At 43.9% G+C, this 19,181-nt stretch overlaps 1 protein-coding gene across 1 annotated transcript in view; it reads left to right on the top strand.

Annotated features, from left to right (window-relative positions):
• LOC125451198 (glutamate receptor ionotropic, NMDA 3A-like) overlaps positions 1–19,181 on the top strand; it is a 160,294-nt gene that overhangs the window by 42,116 nt on the left and 98,997 nt on the right. Inside the window, exon 2 of the mRNA XM_048528046.2 lies at positions 5,844–6,442. Coding sequence (XP_048384003.1) covers positions 5,844–6,442 — 599 coding nt within the window. The remainder of the gene's footprint in view (positions 1–5,843; positions 6,443–19,181) is intronic.

Below are 19,181 nucleotides of genomic sequence, written 5' to 3'. Positions count from 1 at the left end.
CTTGGTTCTTTGCATTTTCATCTCTGTTGTATTAAAAGCTGTTAGGGTCTCCCTATTCACCCTCCAAGCCCCTCCCATGGCCTGCTGGACATCCTCAATTGCCACTGCGTGCTGTAAGATCCTCTATGCCCACTCAAACTATGTACCACAAAGTCATTGAGCTCTATGAAAGCATAGGCAAGAATTGATGTGCACTTTAAAAAAAACAATTTTTCAATAATCTGCAGTAAATGAACTGATCCTTTTATAGAGTCGTAACTGAGCCACTATGGTGTTGGAAACATACTCTTTAGTTCACTTCACAACACTTTCCTATTCAAACAATCATGCGGTCATTGAGACAAACCACCAAAAGAAAGAATAATCAATTACAACCTCCAAGGTATTAATCAATTAAACGCTCCGACTACCTGTGAAAATAACCTTGCTGAGCTAAGCTTTTAATGACCCTTTGTGCTCACCCAAGCATTTATCATGAGGGTACCTGTGAATTGTGTCAGCAGGATCAGATGGCCAATCATGAAGGGCAAGAATGAAGCATGGGTGGGTGGGCAGGACCTTTTAAAACATACCTTTTAATCGACTCCTGTGGCTTATTGACTCATCTGAGGGATCTGTGTTCTTGGGCTAGCCTGGTTGAATAAAAATCGTGGTGTTGGTGCAGGAATTGGGTGAACATAATGGGAGGCCACCCCAAGACACTTGGCCTATGGACTTGGAGTTACAGGCTAGTGGCAATCAGAAGAGAAGGGGTAATTATCAATCCCCTTGTAGTCAGCTGCCACTGTGTACACGCTCACAACAGGAAAAAAAGAGACAAAGTCAGGAGAAACAAAAACAAAGTTGCTGGAAAAGCTCAGCAGATCTGGCAGCATCTGTGAAGAAAACTTCAGACTTAAAATTTCGGGTCCAGTGACCCTTCAGCTGGGAAAGCGTCGGTTACTCCCTACCCTGTCCCCCTCCCTATTTTCTGCATATAAACCAGCATTTTCCCAGCTGTCATCAGTTCTGAGGAAGAGTCACCAGACCCCAAACGTTGACTCTGATTTTTCCTTCAGATGTTGCCAAACCTGCTGAGCTTTTCCAGCAACTTCTGTTTCTGTTCCTGATTTACAGCGTTCACAATTCTTTCAGTTCTGAGGAAGAGTCACCAGACCCCAAACGTTGACTCTGATTTTTCCTTCAGATGTTGCCAAACCTGCTGAGCTTTTCCAGCAACTTCTGTTTCTGTTCCTGATTTACAGCGTTCACAATTCTTTCAGTTTTTAAAAAGTTAGGAGGAGACCTCTGGGCTCAATTCTCGTAGGTTGTCCTTGAAATAAGATAGCAAATAAAAAGATATTGAGAACAAACAGTCATGCAATGGAATATTCATTTAAAATACAGGACAGCTGGTCACCTGATATACTGCTGAATAGTGTTTTTTCATGGCTTTGGAACATAAGGAGTCAGGTTAAAGTATTGCATGGTGTTGAGGGAGCTTTGGAAAATGTACAGTACAGGCATTTTTTCTTAAAAGAATACATTTGCTTTTTCCCGTTTTACCCTGCACCAAAGATTACAATGTTTATCCCTGTTTTTGAAGATGTAGTAAATGCTATTGAGATAATTGGAATTAGGCAAAAAGATATGACTATTAACAAAGCATGTAAAACATATTCAGACGATATCATAAAATTCTTGTTGAAACAATTAATTTTGATGTTAATGTCACGTTTCTGTATGCACAGCATATTATTAAACAGTTGATTATTTGAAGGCTGGTAATTGTCATGTTCAGTATCATACTCAGTAGCTTGTTTTCATCACAATTTTGAATAATAATCTGCATTCTTAGTAGCTGTCAGTTCTGTTTTGGGCGTACTGTTTCTGTCCACAGAGTTACAATCTTTAGCAAGCTTGGATTCTGTAACTATGTTAAAGTAGCACTACTGGACCATCATTTGAGAAACATAACAAGTTGACTGCTACAAGGCTAGGTTCTGTTCTATGGATTCTGTTGTTAATTGTATCACCAAACGAAAAACTAATTAACTGATAATTGAAACGTCATTGCTGCAGGTGACTGGATTTGATTTTATTGTTGCTCTCCAGTATGGAAATAAGACATCTTACACATTTTAAAATGAGACCTCAGTGTGACTAACGATATTTGAGAGGCAGGATCAATTTGTGAAGCAACCATTAGCAAGCTGCTCCACAGCAGAATTATTAACCACTTTGGAAACGACAGCCTTATCATTTTTCCCAAGATCTTTGCTCACCTACCAATTTGTGTCTTTTTTTTACACCCCCAATTTTAACCACTGTAGCAATGGCAGCCATGCCATCAGACATCTAGGCCCTAACTCTGGAAGTCCCTCCATAAAACACTACACCCCTCTCCCTTTGTCTTCCTTTATGTCAGCTCTTAGACCTGCCTCTTTGAGTAAACTTTGTTTCCCTACCTTCCTGAAATCTTTCCACATGGCTTCATGTCCAGTTTTGTTTGCTAATTACTGCTTTTGTGAAGTCTGCAGGATGTTGAGGTCAAAGGTATGATATAAATTCAAATTGTTGTTCATACTGTGGATGTGCAAAACAATAGAAATTAGTTTTTATTTTGTTCTGCCAGCTTAGAGTCATAAAAATCATGTAGTAATGTGGCACATGGTTGATTCATACAACTAATTTCATTGGCTCAGTGATTATAGGAACTGCAGATGCTGGAGAATCCGAGATAACAAGGTGTAGAGCTAGATGAACACAGCAGGCCAAGCAACATCTTAGGAACAGGAAAGCTTCTGAAGAGGAGAGAGATACTGGGAACTGCAGATGCTGGAGAATCCGAGATAACAAAGTGTAGAGCTGGATGAACACAGCAGGCCAAGCAGCATCCTCGGAGCACAAAAGCTGACATTTCAGGCCTAGACCCTTTAGCTTTTCTGACGAAGGGTCTCGGCCCGAAACGTCAGCTTTTGTGCTCCGAGGATGCTGCTTGACCTGCTGTGTTCATCCAGCTCCACACTTTGTTATCTAAGCTTCTGAGGGGTTGAGGCCTGAAACGTCAGCTTTCCTGCTCCTAAGGTGCTGCTTGGCCTGCTGTGTTCATCCAGCTCCACACCTTGTTATCTCCAATTTCATTGGCTGTCTACCAACTGGAGGAGTAATATACAAGTCAGCTTACCAGACATCCTTTGAGATTCTAACTGAAATTTCTTCAGTTCCAGTGTTATGATATCTTGATAGGCCACTGCAGAGACATTATGTTGAGATTGAGGCTTTATATTTTGTTTTGTTTTCAACTTCATATAAATACCAAACTATTTCCTAAGCATAATAATGTTTGACAGTTGGATGATTTTGCAGTGAATTCCGTACGTTTACAACAAATTTATTTCTGTTATTGAGTTGCTTAATTTGAGAATTTCGTTTCAGCCATTCGATCAGCAACCTCACTAACAAGATTCCTTTTGCGAATCTGGCAATGGGACAAAACCGTAAATAACATTATTTTGTATCAATTCCTGGGAGCAGGACAGAGCAGTTTATCTAAGGTTGTGAGTATTCCAGTGCACCAAAATCATTTAACGGATGCAGTCAATTTATTTAAAGCAGCAAAGTGCAATAAAAGAAAAGCTTGGGAACCGAATAAGTGGAGTGGACTAGCTAATTACTGATTTTTTTTTAAAGTAAACAATCTATACAAGAAATTGCACAGAGGTTGTCAGTTTTCCTGGATTAAACAGCCAAATTTTAGCCAATGAATCGGTGTTCAGTTAAATTTATCATGTGGCAGAGGATATATGTGGCTTAAACGCAGTTAGTAGAAGGCATTGTTTGAAATGCAGTTGCATGTCTGTTTATGTGTCACCAATAGAACGAGTTACTGAATCCCACTGTGCATTGATCATTTCATGGATCATAGCACATGCTAGAATTATTAGTCTTCAAAATGTGATTTAAGATGCGGTTGTGCTGCAGTGGTAGTATTCCTATCTCTGAGCCAGACGGCCTGGATTCAAGTTTGACCTGCTCCGGAGATGTCATAACATCTTTGAAGATATTGATTAGAAAGTATCTCTAAACATGATTCAGATTAGCTAATCATCCTCATAAGGTTTTCACAGCATCTAAAATGTAGTCACTTTTCTAACACGTGCATTGGTAAAGCCATCATCCATTCCAAGCCACCTTTCTTAAGTGTTTGCTGTTGATTGTAGTACCCAACAGTATATAGTTTCAACCAATTTTCTACTTCCTTAGCTTTCATTAAGCTATCCAGAATCTCCTTTAAAGATTGAACCATCGTGATGTGATGTGATGTGAGCCTTTGTTTCTCATTCAGAATTGTCCCATAGTTGTAGTGAACGTCCTTCTTGAGTAGAAGTACATGTAGTGAAGTTACTCCAGCTGGTGCAAATGAAACTTCAGAACTTTGGTTCAGTGATGGCAAAAGACAAGTGATATAATTCCATGAGATAGTGTGTGATTTAGATGGGAATTTTGAAGAGGTGGTGTTTCCATACATCCACTGTCCTTGTTCTAGGTGGTAGTGGTTGCAGGTTTAAGAGGTGTTGTCAAAGGAAACTTCGTGAGTTGTCATATATACCTAAGTCTAGTAGTGAAATAGAGCTCTGAGCATCCTGGTAAACACACTACACACCCCACACCTTAAGACAGATGAGAAGAACCAAAGGATGCACTTAAGGCAATTCTATTGACACCCTTGGACCTTTGGAAAGAATCTGCTTCTCTACAACCTACTGTGCAAAATGATATATGTGTACAATGTAATCACAGCTCGACTCATCCAAAGCAATCTGGCTGTAGAGATGTAGCGAAAAATTCTAACCGAAACTATTATTTACAAGCCAGAGAAGATTGGGCAGAATACAATATCATTATCGGAAAACAATAAATGTCAGAGTATAAAAGCAGGCTTTCACCCAATACTCTTGCATTGCTGATGGGCAGGTTATTTTAAACTTCAGTGATTAAGTAGAGTGGTTACATTAGAACTGTGGGGTCTTCCCACTGGCAAACATTGAAACTATACTGTAAACAAGACTGAGAGCTGCTATCGAGGTGTCTGAGATAGTAGGAACTGCCGATGCTGGACAATCTGAGATAACAAGGTGTAGAGCTGGATAAACACAGCAGGCCAAGCAGCATCAGAGGAGCAGGAAAGCTGATGTTTCAGATCAAGACCCTTCTTGCTGTCCAAAATGTTTAATTTACTGGTTCCTTCTAAGCAGTAATGAGAGATACTGGTCAAATCTCACAACCAATAGAGCATTCTTACTTTATGTACAATAGTTTCACCAGGCCTCAAAAGTATATACTTCACCTTGAAGCAGGGGGAATGTTAGGCTGAGTAGAAGTACCTAACTATGATGACACCAATAAGGCATAAGGACTGTTTTTATTCCCTTCATGCCCCATTTTGATGGTTGACTATCCACTTGCCCCTATCAGCTGAACTTCTTAAAAAAAAGGATGGACTAGTTCTAACATAAGTAGTTGAATAGTGCCCATGTTCACAAATGACTAATCTCTGTATTTTGACACTAAGTTTTCTACTTTAGAAAAAATCCTTTCTGTGGTATCTTTGTTAGAAAAATGGATTTTACAGGTTCTGACCTGCAAGAGAGTCAAAATGTGAATAATGTGTATGCAATTCATGATAAAGAATTCCAAAAGAATACAATTACTTTTAAAAGAGCACTGCAATATGATTTCCAAAGAAACAAATTGCAAGTCCAGCTTGATCGTTGTTCAAAAAAAACCACATCAACATTTCTGAAATTGATTTTCTTCTGTTTAGAACGTTGTACTGATTAGTTTTTTGTATATTGTTACAGAATCCCTTTCATCTGCAGATGAGCCTTGAAGCTTCTCATCCTACCTATGCGGATATACTTATCTTTCTCCTGACAATGAATAGGTGGTATGATGTCAGCCTGGTTTTGTGCAAAGAATGGAACGTAACCAACTTTCTCAGTCTTTTATATAACAACTCCAAGTTTCACCTCGGAACTATTTTCAATGTTGCTTCAGACAGTGATGATGTTAACCTTGTAAATTATTTGCAAGACTACTTGGACACAGTCAAAGAGGCGCCATTGTCCATTGTCACTTTCGGCTGCGGCATTGAACATTTCCAGAAGATTTTTCAGCTAGCGGCCAACTATGGATTAAAGCTGCCGGAACACCACTGGATTCTAGGTGACTCTCAGAATGTGGAGGAGTTAAGAACTGAAGGCTTGCCCATGGGTCTCTTAGCCCATGGTAAAACGACACAGCCAGTTTTCCATAATTATGTGCAGGATGCAGTGGAGTTAATAGCCAGAGCTGTGGCTACTGCAACATACGAGAGGCCAGAACTGGCTCTTATTCCAAGTACAACAAACTGTATGCATTGGGAAGAAATGAATATAACGTCAGGCCAGTTCCTTTCAAGGTAAGAACATTATTGGTAATGGTGACAATCCTAATACTCATCATTTGCAAGCTAATTACAATTTTACATTTGACTAGTTTTATGGTTATGATGAAATCCAATGGCAATTGGTGAAATATAGGGTATGTTATTATTATATGGAAGACCAGTATTGGTCTGCAGTATTGCTTCTAGGGATAATTAGCATGCTGCTGCAGAATAAGTCCAAATCAAAACTTTAAATAGATTCAAATTAGGGTGTTTGAACCAAATTGATTGTGTTTGATCTAAAGAAGAAAATATTTGTGTTTATACAGGGTCCTTCATAACCGTGGGATGTCCCAAGATGCTTCCCAGTTAGGTTTCTTTTGAGGAATAGATGATATCATTTGGGGAGAATATCTGAAACTATTATTCAGGGCAAGCTGCTGCAAACAGCATTAAGCTAAATAACCAGTTGTTGGAAGACCATTCACTGGCTCAAGGGAAATCCAGTTGAGTTGTTCAGTGATAATTGTGGAATCCATCCAACACTGATTCCAACAGAGATAAAAATTCGCTAGATACGACAAAAGATGTTCATTCTGTTTCCCTGGTCTCCCATCTAAACAGTAGGGAAAAGTTCCCAATCTGTTTTTGGTGACAAATAGCTGTTCCCCAAGACCTACATACATTCCATTTCTTATAATAAACAGACAATGGTGTGTTAGCCCTTTAAATTTTACTGTATGGCAACTTAAACAGGTCAGCATGTACAGACAGCATAGGAACCTTTATGTTGTTGCAGCCATGTCACTTGGAAGGGTGTTTGGTCAAGATGTCAAGAGATATTCAAATAGAAGTCCATGTTGACCTATTCAAGTGAACATGAAAAGCCCCATGGCACAATGTAGAGAAGAGAAGGGGAATATACACCCTTCTCCTCTTCACCTGAATAGGCCAACGTGGGCCTCCATTTGAACACTAGTATGACGGATAGGACCTCTGACAATGTTGCATGCCCTGTATTCCTGCAATGCAGTATTGACATAGATTATACAGTAGGTTTTGAACCAATACCTGTTTGAGTTTGGGGAGAGTGCTACCACTGAGTCAATCTAATATTTGCCCTACTAAGATAAATTGGCCATGCTAAATTGCCTGTAGTGTCCAGGGAAATGCAAGCAAGGTGAATCGGTTGTGGGTAAAGCAGGGTTACAAGGAAAGGGTAGGGGTGTGTGTCTGGGTCTGGTGGTTTAGTGTGTACCCAATGGGCCAAATGGCCTGCCTCCATACTGTAGGGATTCCATGACTGGATGTTTGCAAGCATTTTTGAGTGGTTAACATGTTGACAGTCCATTGTCGCTATTCCGTTAGTGGATGTTTCATACATTTTCAGTTGTGTTACTTTGAGTTTAGGCTTTAGGCTACCCATGAATTGTACATAGTCACTGAGAGAACTGAACAGTGCAGTGAAGCTATCTAATGTCCTCTCATGTTTGTTGAGTCAACTGCAGAACATGTTCTGTTTTTAATGGATCACAGTGCTTTTCAAAATCATCACTTTTAAGTTTTGTTTTAGAATTCAGACTCAGTTGTTTCAAAACTCCAATAGGTCCAGTAGATGCTTGAAATCCTTGGAACATTCATCTTCGTAATCCTTTTTTGATTTTTATAACTTAAAAATGTGAAGGGCTCAGGCAGATATTTTGCACTGTCAGATCCAAACGTTCAGCAATGCTAAGGGCCCACATCAAATTGAGTCGAAACAGGGTGTACAGAACCTTCGGTCCAACCAGCCCATGCCGAACATAATCCCAAACTAAGCTAGTTCCACATCTCTCCAGGCCTTTACTGTTCATGTACTTATCCAAATGTCCTTTAAATGTAGTAACTGTGCCCACGACCACCACTTCCTCTGGAAGTTTATTTCACATTTGAATGACTCTGTGAAAAAAAAGCTCCTCCCATGTCTTTTTTAAATCTCTCTCCTTTCACTTTAAAAATACGCCCCCTTGGCTTGAAATTTATCACCCTGGGGAAAAGACGGCTGCCAGTCACCTTATCTATACCTGTCATGATTTTATAAACCTCTATAAGGTCACCTCTCAACCTCCTATGCTCCAGAGAATAAGGTCCTAGTCTATTTTTATAACTCAAACCCTCCACTCCCTTCAACAACCTGGTAAATCTTATCCGAACCTTCACCATCACAATAATATCCTTCCTCTAACAGGGCGACCAGAACTAGACACAGTACCCCAGAAGAGACCTCAGTGTCCTGCACAACTTCAGCATGAAGTCCCAACCCCGATACTCAAAGGTCTGAGAGTGATAATGGGAACTGCAGATGCTGGGGAATCCAAGATAACAAAGTGTGAAGCTGGATGAACACAGCAGGCCAAGCAGCATCTCAGGAGCACAAAAGCTGACGTTTCGGGCCTAGACCCTTCATCAGAGACATCTAGGCACGGATTGCCTTTGAATGAGGGACATGCTCAAATCAAAGAGAAGCTAGTCATGTGGTTTGGTCAGTCATGGACATTGCATATTGACAGGGCCAGCTGGGTTGATCCCAGGGCAGAACAGCTTGCACTACTCAAGCCTCAACTAGCAGCAGGATAGGAACATTGTGACTTTGGAGGAGGCCCTGGTGTCACCTAGGGAGTGGGAGGGGGAGTTGAATTGGTTTGCGACTGGAAGGTGTTGTTGTTTATCATGAACTGAGTACAGGTGCTGTACAAAGCGGTCTCCAAGCCTCTGCTTGATCTCACCAATGTAGAGGAGACCACATCTGGAGCAGCGGATGCAGCGGATCACATTAGCGGATGTGCAGGTGAGCTTCTGTCTAATGCAGAAGGTTTGTTTAGTGCCTTGAATGTAGATGGGGGGTGAGGTGTAGGGGCAGGTTGTAGGGAAAGGTGCCGGGGATGGTGGGGCTAGTGGGGAGTGTGGAGTGGACAAGGGAGTTGAGGAGAGAGCGGTCCCTACGAAAGGCAGATAGGGGTGGGGAGGGAAATATGTCTTTGGTTGTGGGGTTGGATTGTAGGTGGCGGAACAGGCGAAGAATGATACTTTAGATATGGAGGTTGATAAGGTGAAATGTGAGGGCAAGGGGAATTCTGTCTTTGTTTTTGTTGCAGGGAGAGAATGTGAGAGCAGATGTGTGGGAAATCCTAGCAATGCGGTTGAGAGTATTTTCGACCACCGCAGGGGAGAAATTGCAGTCCTTGAAATAGGAGGACACTTGGGATATTTGGGAGTGGAATGCCCTATCTCAGGAGCAGACATGGCAGAGGGAAAGGAATTGGAGTAGGTGATCACATTCTTGCAAGGAATGTGGGTGAGATGAGGAGTAGTCTACTTCTACCAGTGTCAAAATTTCCCCACCACCAGCCTCATCCCATGACCAACTGTCCCTCTCATACCTGCCTCCTTGACCTGACACAACCTGTCCATCCTCCCTCTTAGCTATCCACCCCTCCCATCCCACTGACCAATCCCCACCACTCCCTACATGCTCTCAGCTATCACCATCCCCCTACCTTCCCCAGCTCCACCCCTCCTCTCTATTTATGTCTGAGTTCCCTTCCCCCACCCCCAATATTTCTGAAGATGGGCCCAACGCAAAAAGTTAACTTTCCTCCCATTTTGAGTTCCATTTCCGACAAACTAAAGACTGGAAGATTTGGGTTTTATTTACTGTGCAGTTGGCTATAGTGTGATTAATGCAAGAATGTATATTGACAACTTAATGCAAACACTCCATGTACAGTACAGAAAGAGTACTGCACTGCTGCTGGTAGTGGTGTCCTTTCAATGAAGTTAGGCTGAGGCCCCGTAAGCCCTGGAAGAGATCCCATATCACTACTAGGAAGAGTATGGAGGTGTGGGTTCATGCCCAGCATGTAACCCTCAACCAAAAACAGATAATCTGGTCATCAATACATTACAACATCTGGGAACTTGCCCATGCACAAGTTGTCTTCTCTAGTTCCTACATTACAGCAGTGTCTACCTTTCAAAAAACAACCTTGATTGGTTTTGAGAGCACTTTGGGATGTCCCAAGATTATGTAAGGCGTTGAGAATTGTTTTAAGAGAAATCCATCCTGTATAGAAAATAGCTCTTCAGAAGTACTGGAGTAAACCTGTGAATCAGTACTAGGTTCAGATTGTGCTGTCAGCTGTATTCACCAGGCAAATAATTGGTCTGGTTTCAGTAACATCAAAAGAAAGCTTAGGTAGACATATGTTTGCTCGGAATAATTGGGGTTATGAAAGCTATCAAGAAAATTTCCTTCTAAAGGTGGTGAAGTAAGGGTGAATTCACTATGTATGCAATAATTTGATGCTCAGTGGAATTACACTATTGCCACTATTCTTAATTATCTCCGACATCAGTCATAAATCATTGCTTGTTGTGTCAACCTATTCCTTGCATCGCCCATTGACATGGTTAGAATGCTAAGTAAAGTTTGATTTTACATGCTGTCCTTTTTAAAGTCGATGAATGGAAAACATTTCATTTTGGAATTTGGCCAGTGGAATTTTTTTCTTCTTTTGTTCCATTTTGTAAATTTTTGTTTATTTAAACAGGGTATGGGTAAAACGTATTGCTCTATATTTTTCAAACTTTGATGAAGCAGCAAGCTGTAGTTTCAATGATAAGTAGTATTGACAACAAAACCAATCATTGGCAGGTTGGTTCAGCAGACTTGCCCACTGTTCCAGGTGTGCACCATCAACAGGGAACTATGCCTGGTGCCAGTGTGTTTAAGGAATTAGTAGGCACATTGTACAGTTTTGCATCGTTTAATTTTAATGAACAGGAATTCATGACTATCTCAATTTCTCCATGTATGCTCCCCACAGACTGTAGGCACCCTACCAGAAACTTTTAAAATTATGGCACAAGCATTACTTCTTTTTAAAAATAGAGATGAATTAGATGAAGGACAATCACTCCAGTGCAAGACTCCACTAAGACTGAAAAAGAGTAAAAGGGATGAAGTAAATCAGTGATTAGGTGCTTCTAGTTCCTAAGCAATCCTGCTTAGGATTGTAGAAGGAATAAAAGATTGAGGGTTGTTAAGAGTTTGTGTTTTGGGAAAGGACAAATCAAGGAATGGAATCTGTGGTATGAAATTGTTGGGAGGCAGGTAGGCATTTGTACCATCTACAAGATGTAGTGTAGCTACTCACAAAGGCTCTTTTAACAGAGCTGTGACCTTCCCCACCTAGATGGGCAAGGGCAGTAGATGTCTGGGATCCCCGTCACATGCAAATTCCTCTCTAAGCCACATGTTGACCTTACTTGGATCTATGTCACCCCTCCATCACTATCACTGTTCTTCCACCTTAGCTGGATAAAAATCCGGGAACTCCCTTCATAATAACACGATGGATATACACCACATGGACTGTCAGGTCCAAAGAGATGCCTTAGCGCATTCTCCAGGGCAGTGAATAAGGGCAATTAAAACTTTGCCAGTGATAACCACACTCCAAAGTTTTACAAAATGGGATGAAATTTTTGCATCTTGAAACAAACAAAAGGGAAATGCCACCATGGTGATGAAATAGATAAACTGATTCACAAGATGATGAAACAATAGAGGGTGAAAACTTGAGGTAAGAAATAAATCGCCCATCAGATGATTTTTTTTTAAACTGAATTTGAAATGGGACATATTTTCAAATAGTAAAGGTTATGCAGTAACTTTCATCCCTTGTAAATTATCATGAAATTTATATTCGGCTGAAAGTTATTCCAATGAAAAAAGTAGTAAAACTCTTTGAAATAATCACATTTGTGGTCAGAGAAGATAATCAGGCTGAAAGTGTACTTATCTGTATTCTCCTTTCACTACTGAAGTGGATAGTTTAAGTCAGTAAATTTCTCAACTTGATAAATATATCTCAGTTTAAAGCCTCACTTTAGATCTGGTTTCTGTTGTTTATATGTTGTTAGATCATGTAACACTCAACCCCATGTGCTCTCATCACCAACTAATACACTCATACCCCCGCTCTATGCCAACTCCACAGTTGGACAGACCTCAGGAACCACATGGAGATTTTAAGGAACAGCTTTCAACAATATACACTTATTGAGATAACCTCCCTTTCATGAAACACATTCACAGTTTTAAGTCTCAAGCGGCCAATCTTTCCTGTAAAGACCTTACATTAAAAATAACGAAATCCTTTAATAACCTCTTGATACTGTAAATAAAACCATGAACTCATTATTGCCAGCTAAGATAATCATAACTTTTAAAACTGCCCTAAGCCTTCATAATAACACAATAATAGCTCTTAAGAAATGTCAACAAAGAATTCCACTGAATATCAACCAAATGGCAATGTTTTCCTAAGCCATACCAGATAACTGTCAATCAACAATTCAGCAGATAGTATTTTGCTTTTAAACTTTGACAGACAACTTCAACCAATTTATTTTTTTCCTCATGTGTAAAGAGCAGGGTATTTAAAACAAAAATTTCACGTTATTACATTATAAACAGACCAAATTCACTATTCAAAAGTATGTATGTCTACTCCATAAGACCATAAGACATTGGAGTGAAAGTGAGGCCATTCGGCCCATCGAGTCCACTCCACCATTTAAGTCATGGCCGATGGGCATTTCAACTCCACTTCCCTGCACTCTCCCCGTAGCCCTTGATTCTTTGTGAGATCAAGAATTTATTGATCTCTGCCTTGAAGGCACCCAATGTCCCGGCCTCCATTGCACTCCATGGCAATGCATTCCACAAGCCCACCACTCTCTGGCTGAAGAAATGTCTCCTCATTTCCGTTTTAAATTTACCCCTTCTCATTCTAAGGCTGTGCCCACGGGTCCTAGCCTCCCCTAACGGAAACAACTTCCCAGCGTCCACCCTTTCTAAGCCACACATTATCTTGTAAGTTTCTATTAGATCTCCCCTCAACCTTCTAAACTCTAATGAATACAATCCCAGGATCCTCAGCTGTTAAACCTACCATTCCAGGGATCATCTGTGTGAATCTCCGCTGGACCCGCTCCAGAGCCAGTATGTCCTTCCTGAGGTGTGGGGCCCAAAATTGGACGCAGTATTCTAAATGGGGCCGAACTAGAGCTTTATAAAGACTCAGAAGCACATCACTGCTTTTATATTCCAACCCTCTTGAGATGAACGACAACATCACATTGGCTTTCTTAATCACGGATTCTACCTGCAAGTTAACTTTTAGAGAATCCTGGACCAACACTCCCAGATCCCATTGTACTTCGGCTTTATGAATTTTCTCACCATTTAGAAAATAGTCCTATGCCTGTATTCTTTTTTCCAAAGTGCAAGACCTCGCATTTGCTCACGTTGAATTTCATCAGCCATTTCCTGGACCACTCTCCTAAACTGTCGAAATCTTTCTGCAGCCTCCCTGCCTGTCCACCTATCTTCGTATCATCGGCAAATTTCGCCAGAATGCCCCCAGTCCCTTCATCCAGATCACTAATATATAAGGTGAACAGCTGAGGCCCCAACACTGAACCCTGCGGGACACCACTTGTCACCGGTTGCCATTATGAAAAAGAGCCTTTTATCCCAACTCTCTGCCTTCTGTCAGACAGCCAATCCCCAATCCAAGCCAGTAGCTCACCTCGAACACCACGGGCCCTCACCTTGCTCAGCAGCATCCCGTGAGACACCTTATCAAAGGCCTTTTGGAAGTCTAGATAGATAACATCCACTGGGATTCCCTGGTCTAACATACTTGTTACCTCTTCAAAGAATTCTCACAGTTCGTCAGGCACAGCCTCCCCTTCCTAAATCCATGCTGACTTGTTCTAATCTGACCCTGCACTTCCAGGAGTTTAGAAATCTCGTCCTTAACAATGGATTCCAGAATTTTACCAACTACCGAGGTTAGACTAATCGGCCTGTAATTTTCCATCTTTTGCCTTGATCCTTTCTTAAACAGCAATGTTCCAATCATCTGGGACTTTCCCTGACTCCAGTGACCTTTGAAAGATCACGACCAAAGCCTCCACTATTTCCTCAGCCACCTCCCTCAGAACTCTAGGATGTAGCCCATCGGGGCCAGGAGATTTATCAATTTTTAGACCTTTGAGCTTTTCTAGCACTTTCTCTTTGTTAATGCCTACCGTACTCAACTCTGCCCCCTGACTCTCCCCTAATTGTTGGCATACTACTCATGTCTTCCACTGTGAAGACTGACGCAAAGTACTTATTAAGTTCTTCAGCTATTTCCTTATCTCCCATCACTAGCCTTCCAGCATCAATTTGGAGCAGCCCAATGTCAACTTTTGCCTCTCGTTTGTTTCTGATGTCTTGAAAGAAACCTTTACTATCATTTCTAATATTACTAGCTAGCCTACCTTCATATTTGATCCTCTCCTTCCTTATTTCTCTCTTTGTTATCCTCTGTTTGTTTCTGTAGCCTTCCCAATCTTCTGATTTCCCAGTGCTCTTGGCCACTTGGTAGGCTGTCTCTTTTTCTTTGATACATTTCCTGGCTTCCTCTGTCAGCCATGGCTGTCTAATCCCACCCCTGATAATCTTTCTTTTCTTTCTTTCCTTTGGGATGAACCTCTGTGCTGTGTCCTCAATTACACCCAGAAACTCCTGCCATTGTTGCCCTACTGTCTTCCCCGCTAGGCTCTGCTTCCGGTTGATTTTCGTCAGTTCGTCTCTCATGCCCCTGTAATTACCTTTATTTAACTGGCACACTATTACATCTGATTTTGCCTTCTCTCTTTCAAACTACAGATTAAACTCTACCATATTATGATCGCTGCCTCCTAAGTGTTCCCTTACTTTTAGATCTTTTATAACGTCTGGCTCATTACATAACACTAAGTCCAGAACAGCCTGCTCCCTTGTGGGCTCCATCACAAGTTGTTCCAAAAAATTCATCCTGCAATCATTCCATGAATTCCCTTTCTTTGGATCTGTCGGCAATATTATTCACCCAGTGCACCTACGTATTGAAGTCCCCCATGATCACTGTGACCTTGCCTATCCTTGCTCACCTTACGCAGTTTCTGCTAAGGTGGAGAGGAAATTGCCATCATTTGCAATCGCTGCAAAACCATTCCAACTTTCTGCGGAGATGTTCTCACTACAGCCATCATTGTGAGTTTGCCAATCATATAAAAGCATCTGAAAATTTGCATTATAACTAAAGAGCAAAAATCATTTCCTTATTGTCAATGGACTTGATTTGTTACATTTGAGCATGCTCACTCTGCATCTTCCACAGAAGCCTGAAGAAGCTGGAAGCTTAATGTGCTCAGGGTGAGGTGAAAAGTTGCCACAGAATGGAATTAGCCAGTCACATCCAGTGCATCTGCCAAACCAAAACATAAAGACTTACTTACTGCAGCAGCACAACCTTGTGAAACAGATTGTGTGTGTGTGAGAGAGAGAGAGAGAGAAAGAGGCAGGAGAAAGACATAGGGGAAAAATACAGACAGATACACACATACATCCTTGTGCGCACACACAAGACACAAAAACTTCATGCTTTGGGACAACGAATTCAACCTCTAAAAATAATCCAGCGTCACAATTATTATTTCCTGTGTAGGAAAGGGTAGCAAAGAGAATGAGAGAGAATAAAATGTGAGGCTGGATGAACACAGCAGGCCAAGCAGCATCTCAGGAGCACAAAAGCTGACGTTTCGGGCCTAGACCCTTCATCAGAGAGGGATGGAGAGAGGGTTCTGGAATAAATAGGGAGAGAGGGGGAGGCGGACCAAAGACGGAGAGAAAAGAAGATAGGTGGAGAGGAGAGTATAGGTGGGGAGGTAGGGAGGGGATAGGTTAGTCCAGGGAAGACGGACAGGTCAAGGAGGTGGGATGAGGTTAGTGGGTAGCTGGGGGTGCGGCTTGGGGTGGGAGGAAGGGATGGGTGAGAGGAAGAACAGGTCAGGGAGGCAGAGACAGGTTGGACTGATTTTGGGATGCAGTGGGTGGAGGGGAAGAGCTGGGCTAGTTGTGTGGTGCAGCGGGGGGAGGGGACGAACTGGGCTGGTTTAGGGATGCAGTAGGGGAAGGGAAGATTTTGAAGCTGGTGACGTCCACATTGATACCATTGGGCTGCAGGGTTCCCAGGCGGAATATGAGTCGCTGTTCCTGCAACGTTCGGGTGGCATCATTGCGGCACTGCAGGAGGCCCATGATGGACATGTCATCTAAAGAATGGGAGGGGGAGTGGAAATGGTTTGCGACTGGGAGGTGCAGTTGTTTGTTGCAAACTGAGCGGAGGAGTTCTGCAAAGCGGTCCCCAAGCCTCCGCTTGGTTTCCCCAATGTAGAGGAAGCCACACCGGGCACAGTGGATGCAGTATACCACATTGGCAGATGTGCAGGTGAACCTCTGCTTAATGTGGAATGTCATCTTGGGGCCTGGGATAGGGGTGAGGGAGGAGGTGTGGGGGCAAGTGTAGCATTTCCCGTGGTTGCAGGGGAAGGAGCCGGGTGTGGTGGGGTTGGAGGGCAGTGTGGAGCGAACAAGGGAGTCACGGAGAGAGAGGTCTCTTCGGAAAGCAGACAGGGGTGGGGATGGAAAAATGTCTTGGGTGGTGGGGTCGGATTGTAGATGGCAGAAGTGTCGGAGGATGATGCGTTCTATCCGGAGGTTGGTGGGGTGGTGTGTGAGAACGAGGGGGATCCTCTTTTGGCGGTTGTGGCGGGGGCGGGCTGTGAGGGATGTGTTGCAGGAAATGCGGGAGACGCGGTCAAGGGCGTTCTCGATCACTGTGGGGGGAAAGTTGCGGTCCTTGAAGAACTTGGATATCTGGGATGTGCGCGAGTGGAATGTCTTGTCGTGGGAGCAGATGCGGCGGAGGCGGAGGAATTGGGAATAGGGGATGGAATATTTGCAGGAGGGTGGGTGGGAGGAGGTGTATTCTAGGTAGCGTGGGAGTCGGAGGGCTTGAAATGGACATCAGTTACAAGCTGGTTGCCTGAGATGGAGACTGAGAGGTCCAGGAAGGTGAGGGATGTGCTGGAGATGGCCCAGGTGAACTGAAGGTTGGGGTGGAAGGTGTTGGTGAAGAGGATGAACTGTTCGAGCTCCTCTGGGGAGCAAGAGGCGGCGCCTAAACACTCATCAATGTACCGGAGGAAGAGGTGGGGTTTGGGGCCTGTGTAGGTGCGGAAGAGGGACTGTTCCACGTAACCTACAAAGAGGCAGGCATAGCTGGGGCCCATGCGGGTGCCCATGGCCACCCCCTTAGTCTGTAGGAAGTGGGAGGAGTCAAAAGAGAAGTTGTTGAGGGTGAGGACGAGTTCGGCTAGGCGGATGAAAGTGTCGGTGGAGGGGGACTGGTCGGGCCTGCGGGACAGGAAGAAGCGGAGGGCCTTGAGGCCATCTGCATGTGGAATGCAGGTGTATAGGGACTGGACGTCCATGGTGAAGATGAGGTGTTGGGGGCCAGGGAATTGGAAGTCCTGGAGGAGGTGGAGGGCGTGGGTGGTGTCACGGACGTAGGTGGGGAGTTCCTGGACCAAAGGGGAGAAAATGGAGTCCAGATAGGTGGAGACAGTTTTTCCGCCGCCTTCGCCTCCACGCTTACTTCTTCAACCGGGAGCCTAACCCTCCCTCCACTGACCCCTTCACCCGCTTCCAACACAAGTCCTCTTCCTGGACACCACCCCCAGGCCTCCTACCCTCCCTCGACCTCTTCATCTCTAACTGCCGTCGAGACATTAACCGCCTCAACCTCTCCCCCCCTCTCACCCACTCCAACCTCTCCCCTGCAGAACGGGCAGCCCTCCGCTCCCTCCGCTCCAACCCCAACCTCACCATCAAACCCTCTGACAAGGGTGGTGCAGTGGTAGTATGGCGTACTGACCTCTACATCGCCGAGGCCAGACGCCAACTCTCCGACACCACCTCCTACCGCCCCCTCGATCATGACCCCACACCCGAGCACCAAACCATCATCTCCAACACTTTTCATGACCTCATCACCTCAGGGGACCTCCCACCCACAGCCTCCAACCTCATTGTTCCCCAACCCCGCACGGCCTGTTTCTATCTCCTTCCCAAAATCCACAAACCTGCCTGCCCTGGTCGACCCATCGTCTCAGCCTCCTCCTGCCCCACCGAACTCATCTCCACCTATCTGGACTCCATTTTCTCCCCTTTGGTCCAGGAACTCCCTACCTACGTCCGTGACACCACCCACGCCCTCCACCTCCTCCAGGACTTCCAATTCCCTGGCCCCCAACACCTCATCTTCACCATGGACGTCCAGTCCCTATACACCTGCATTCCACATGCAGATGGCCTCAAGGCCCTCCGCTTCATCCTGTCCTGCAGGCCCGACCAGGCCCCCTCCACCGACACCCTCATCCGCCTAGCCGAACTCGTCCTCACCCTCAACAACTTCTCTTTTGACTCCTCCCACTTCCTACAGACTAAGGGGGTGGCCATGGGCACCCGCATGGGCCCCAGCTATGCCTGCCTCTTTGTAGGTTACGTGGAACAGTCCCTCTTCCGCACCTACACAGGCCCCAAACCCCACCTCTTCCTGCGGTACATTGATGACTGTATTGGCGCCGCCTCTTGCTCCCCAGAGGAGCTCGAACAGTTCATCCACTTCACCAACACCTTCCACCCCAACCTTCAGTTCACCTGGGCCATCTCCAGCACATCCCTCACCTTCCTGGACCTCTCAGTCTCCATCTCAGGCAACCAGCTTGTAACTGATGTCCATTTCAAGCCCTCCAACTCCCACAGCTACCTAGAATACACCTCCTCCCA

Source organism: Stegostoma tigrinum, chromosome 3, assembly GCF_030684315.1.
Source record: "Stegostoma tigrinum isolate sSteTig4 chromosome 3, sSteTig4.hap1, whole genome shotgun sequence".
Taxonomy (NCBI): domain Eukaryota; kingdom Metazoa; phylum Chordata; class Chondrichthyes; order Orectolobiformes; family Stegostomatidae; genus Stegostoma; species Stegostoma tigrinum.
The sequence above is the reverse complement of the archived record's forward strand: the minus strand, read 5'-3'. Positions and strand labels throughout refer to the sequence as shown.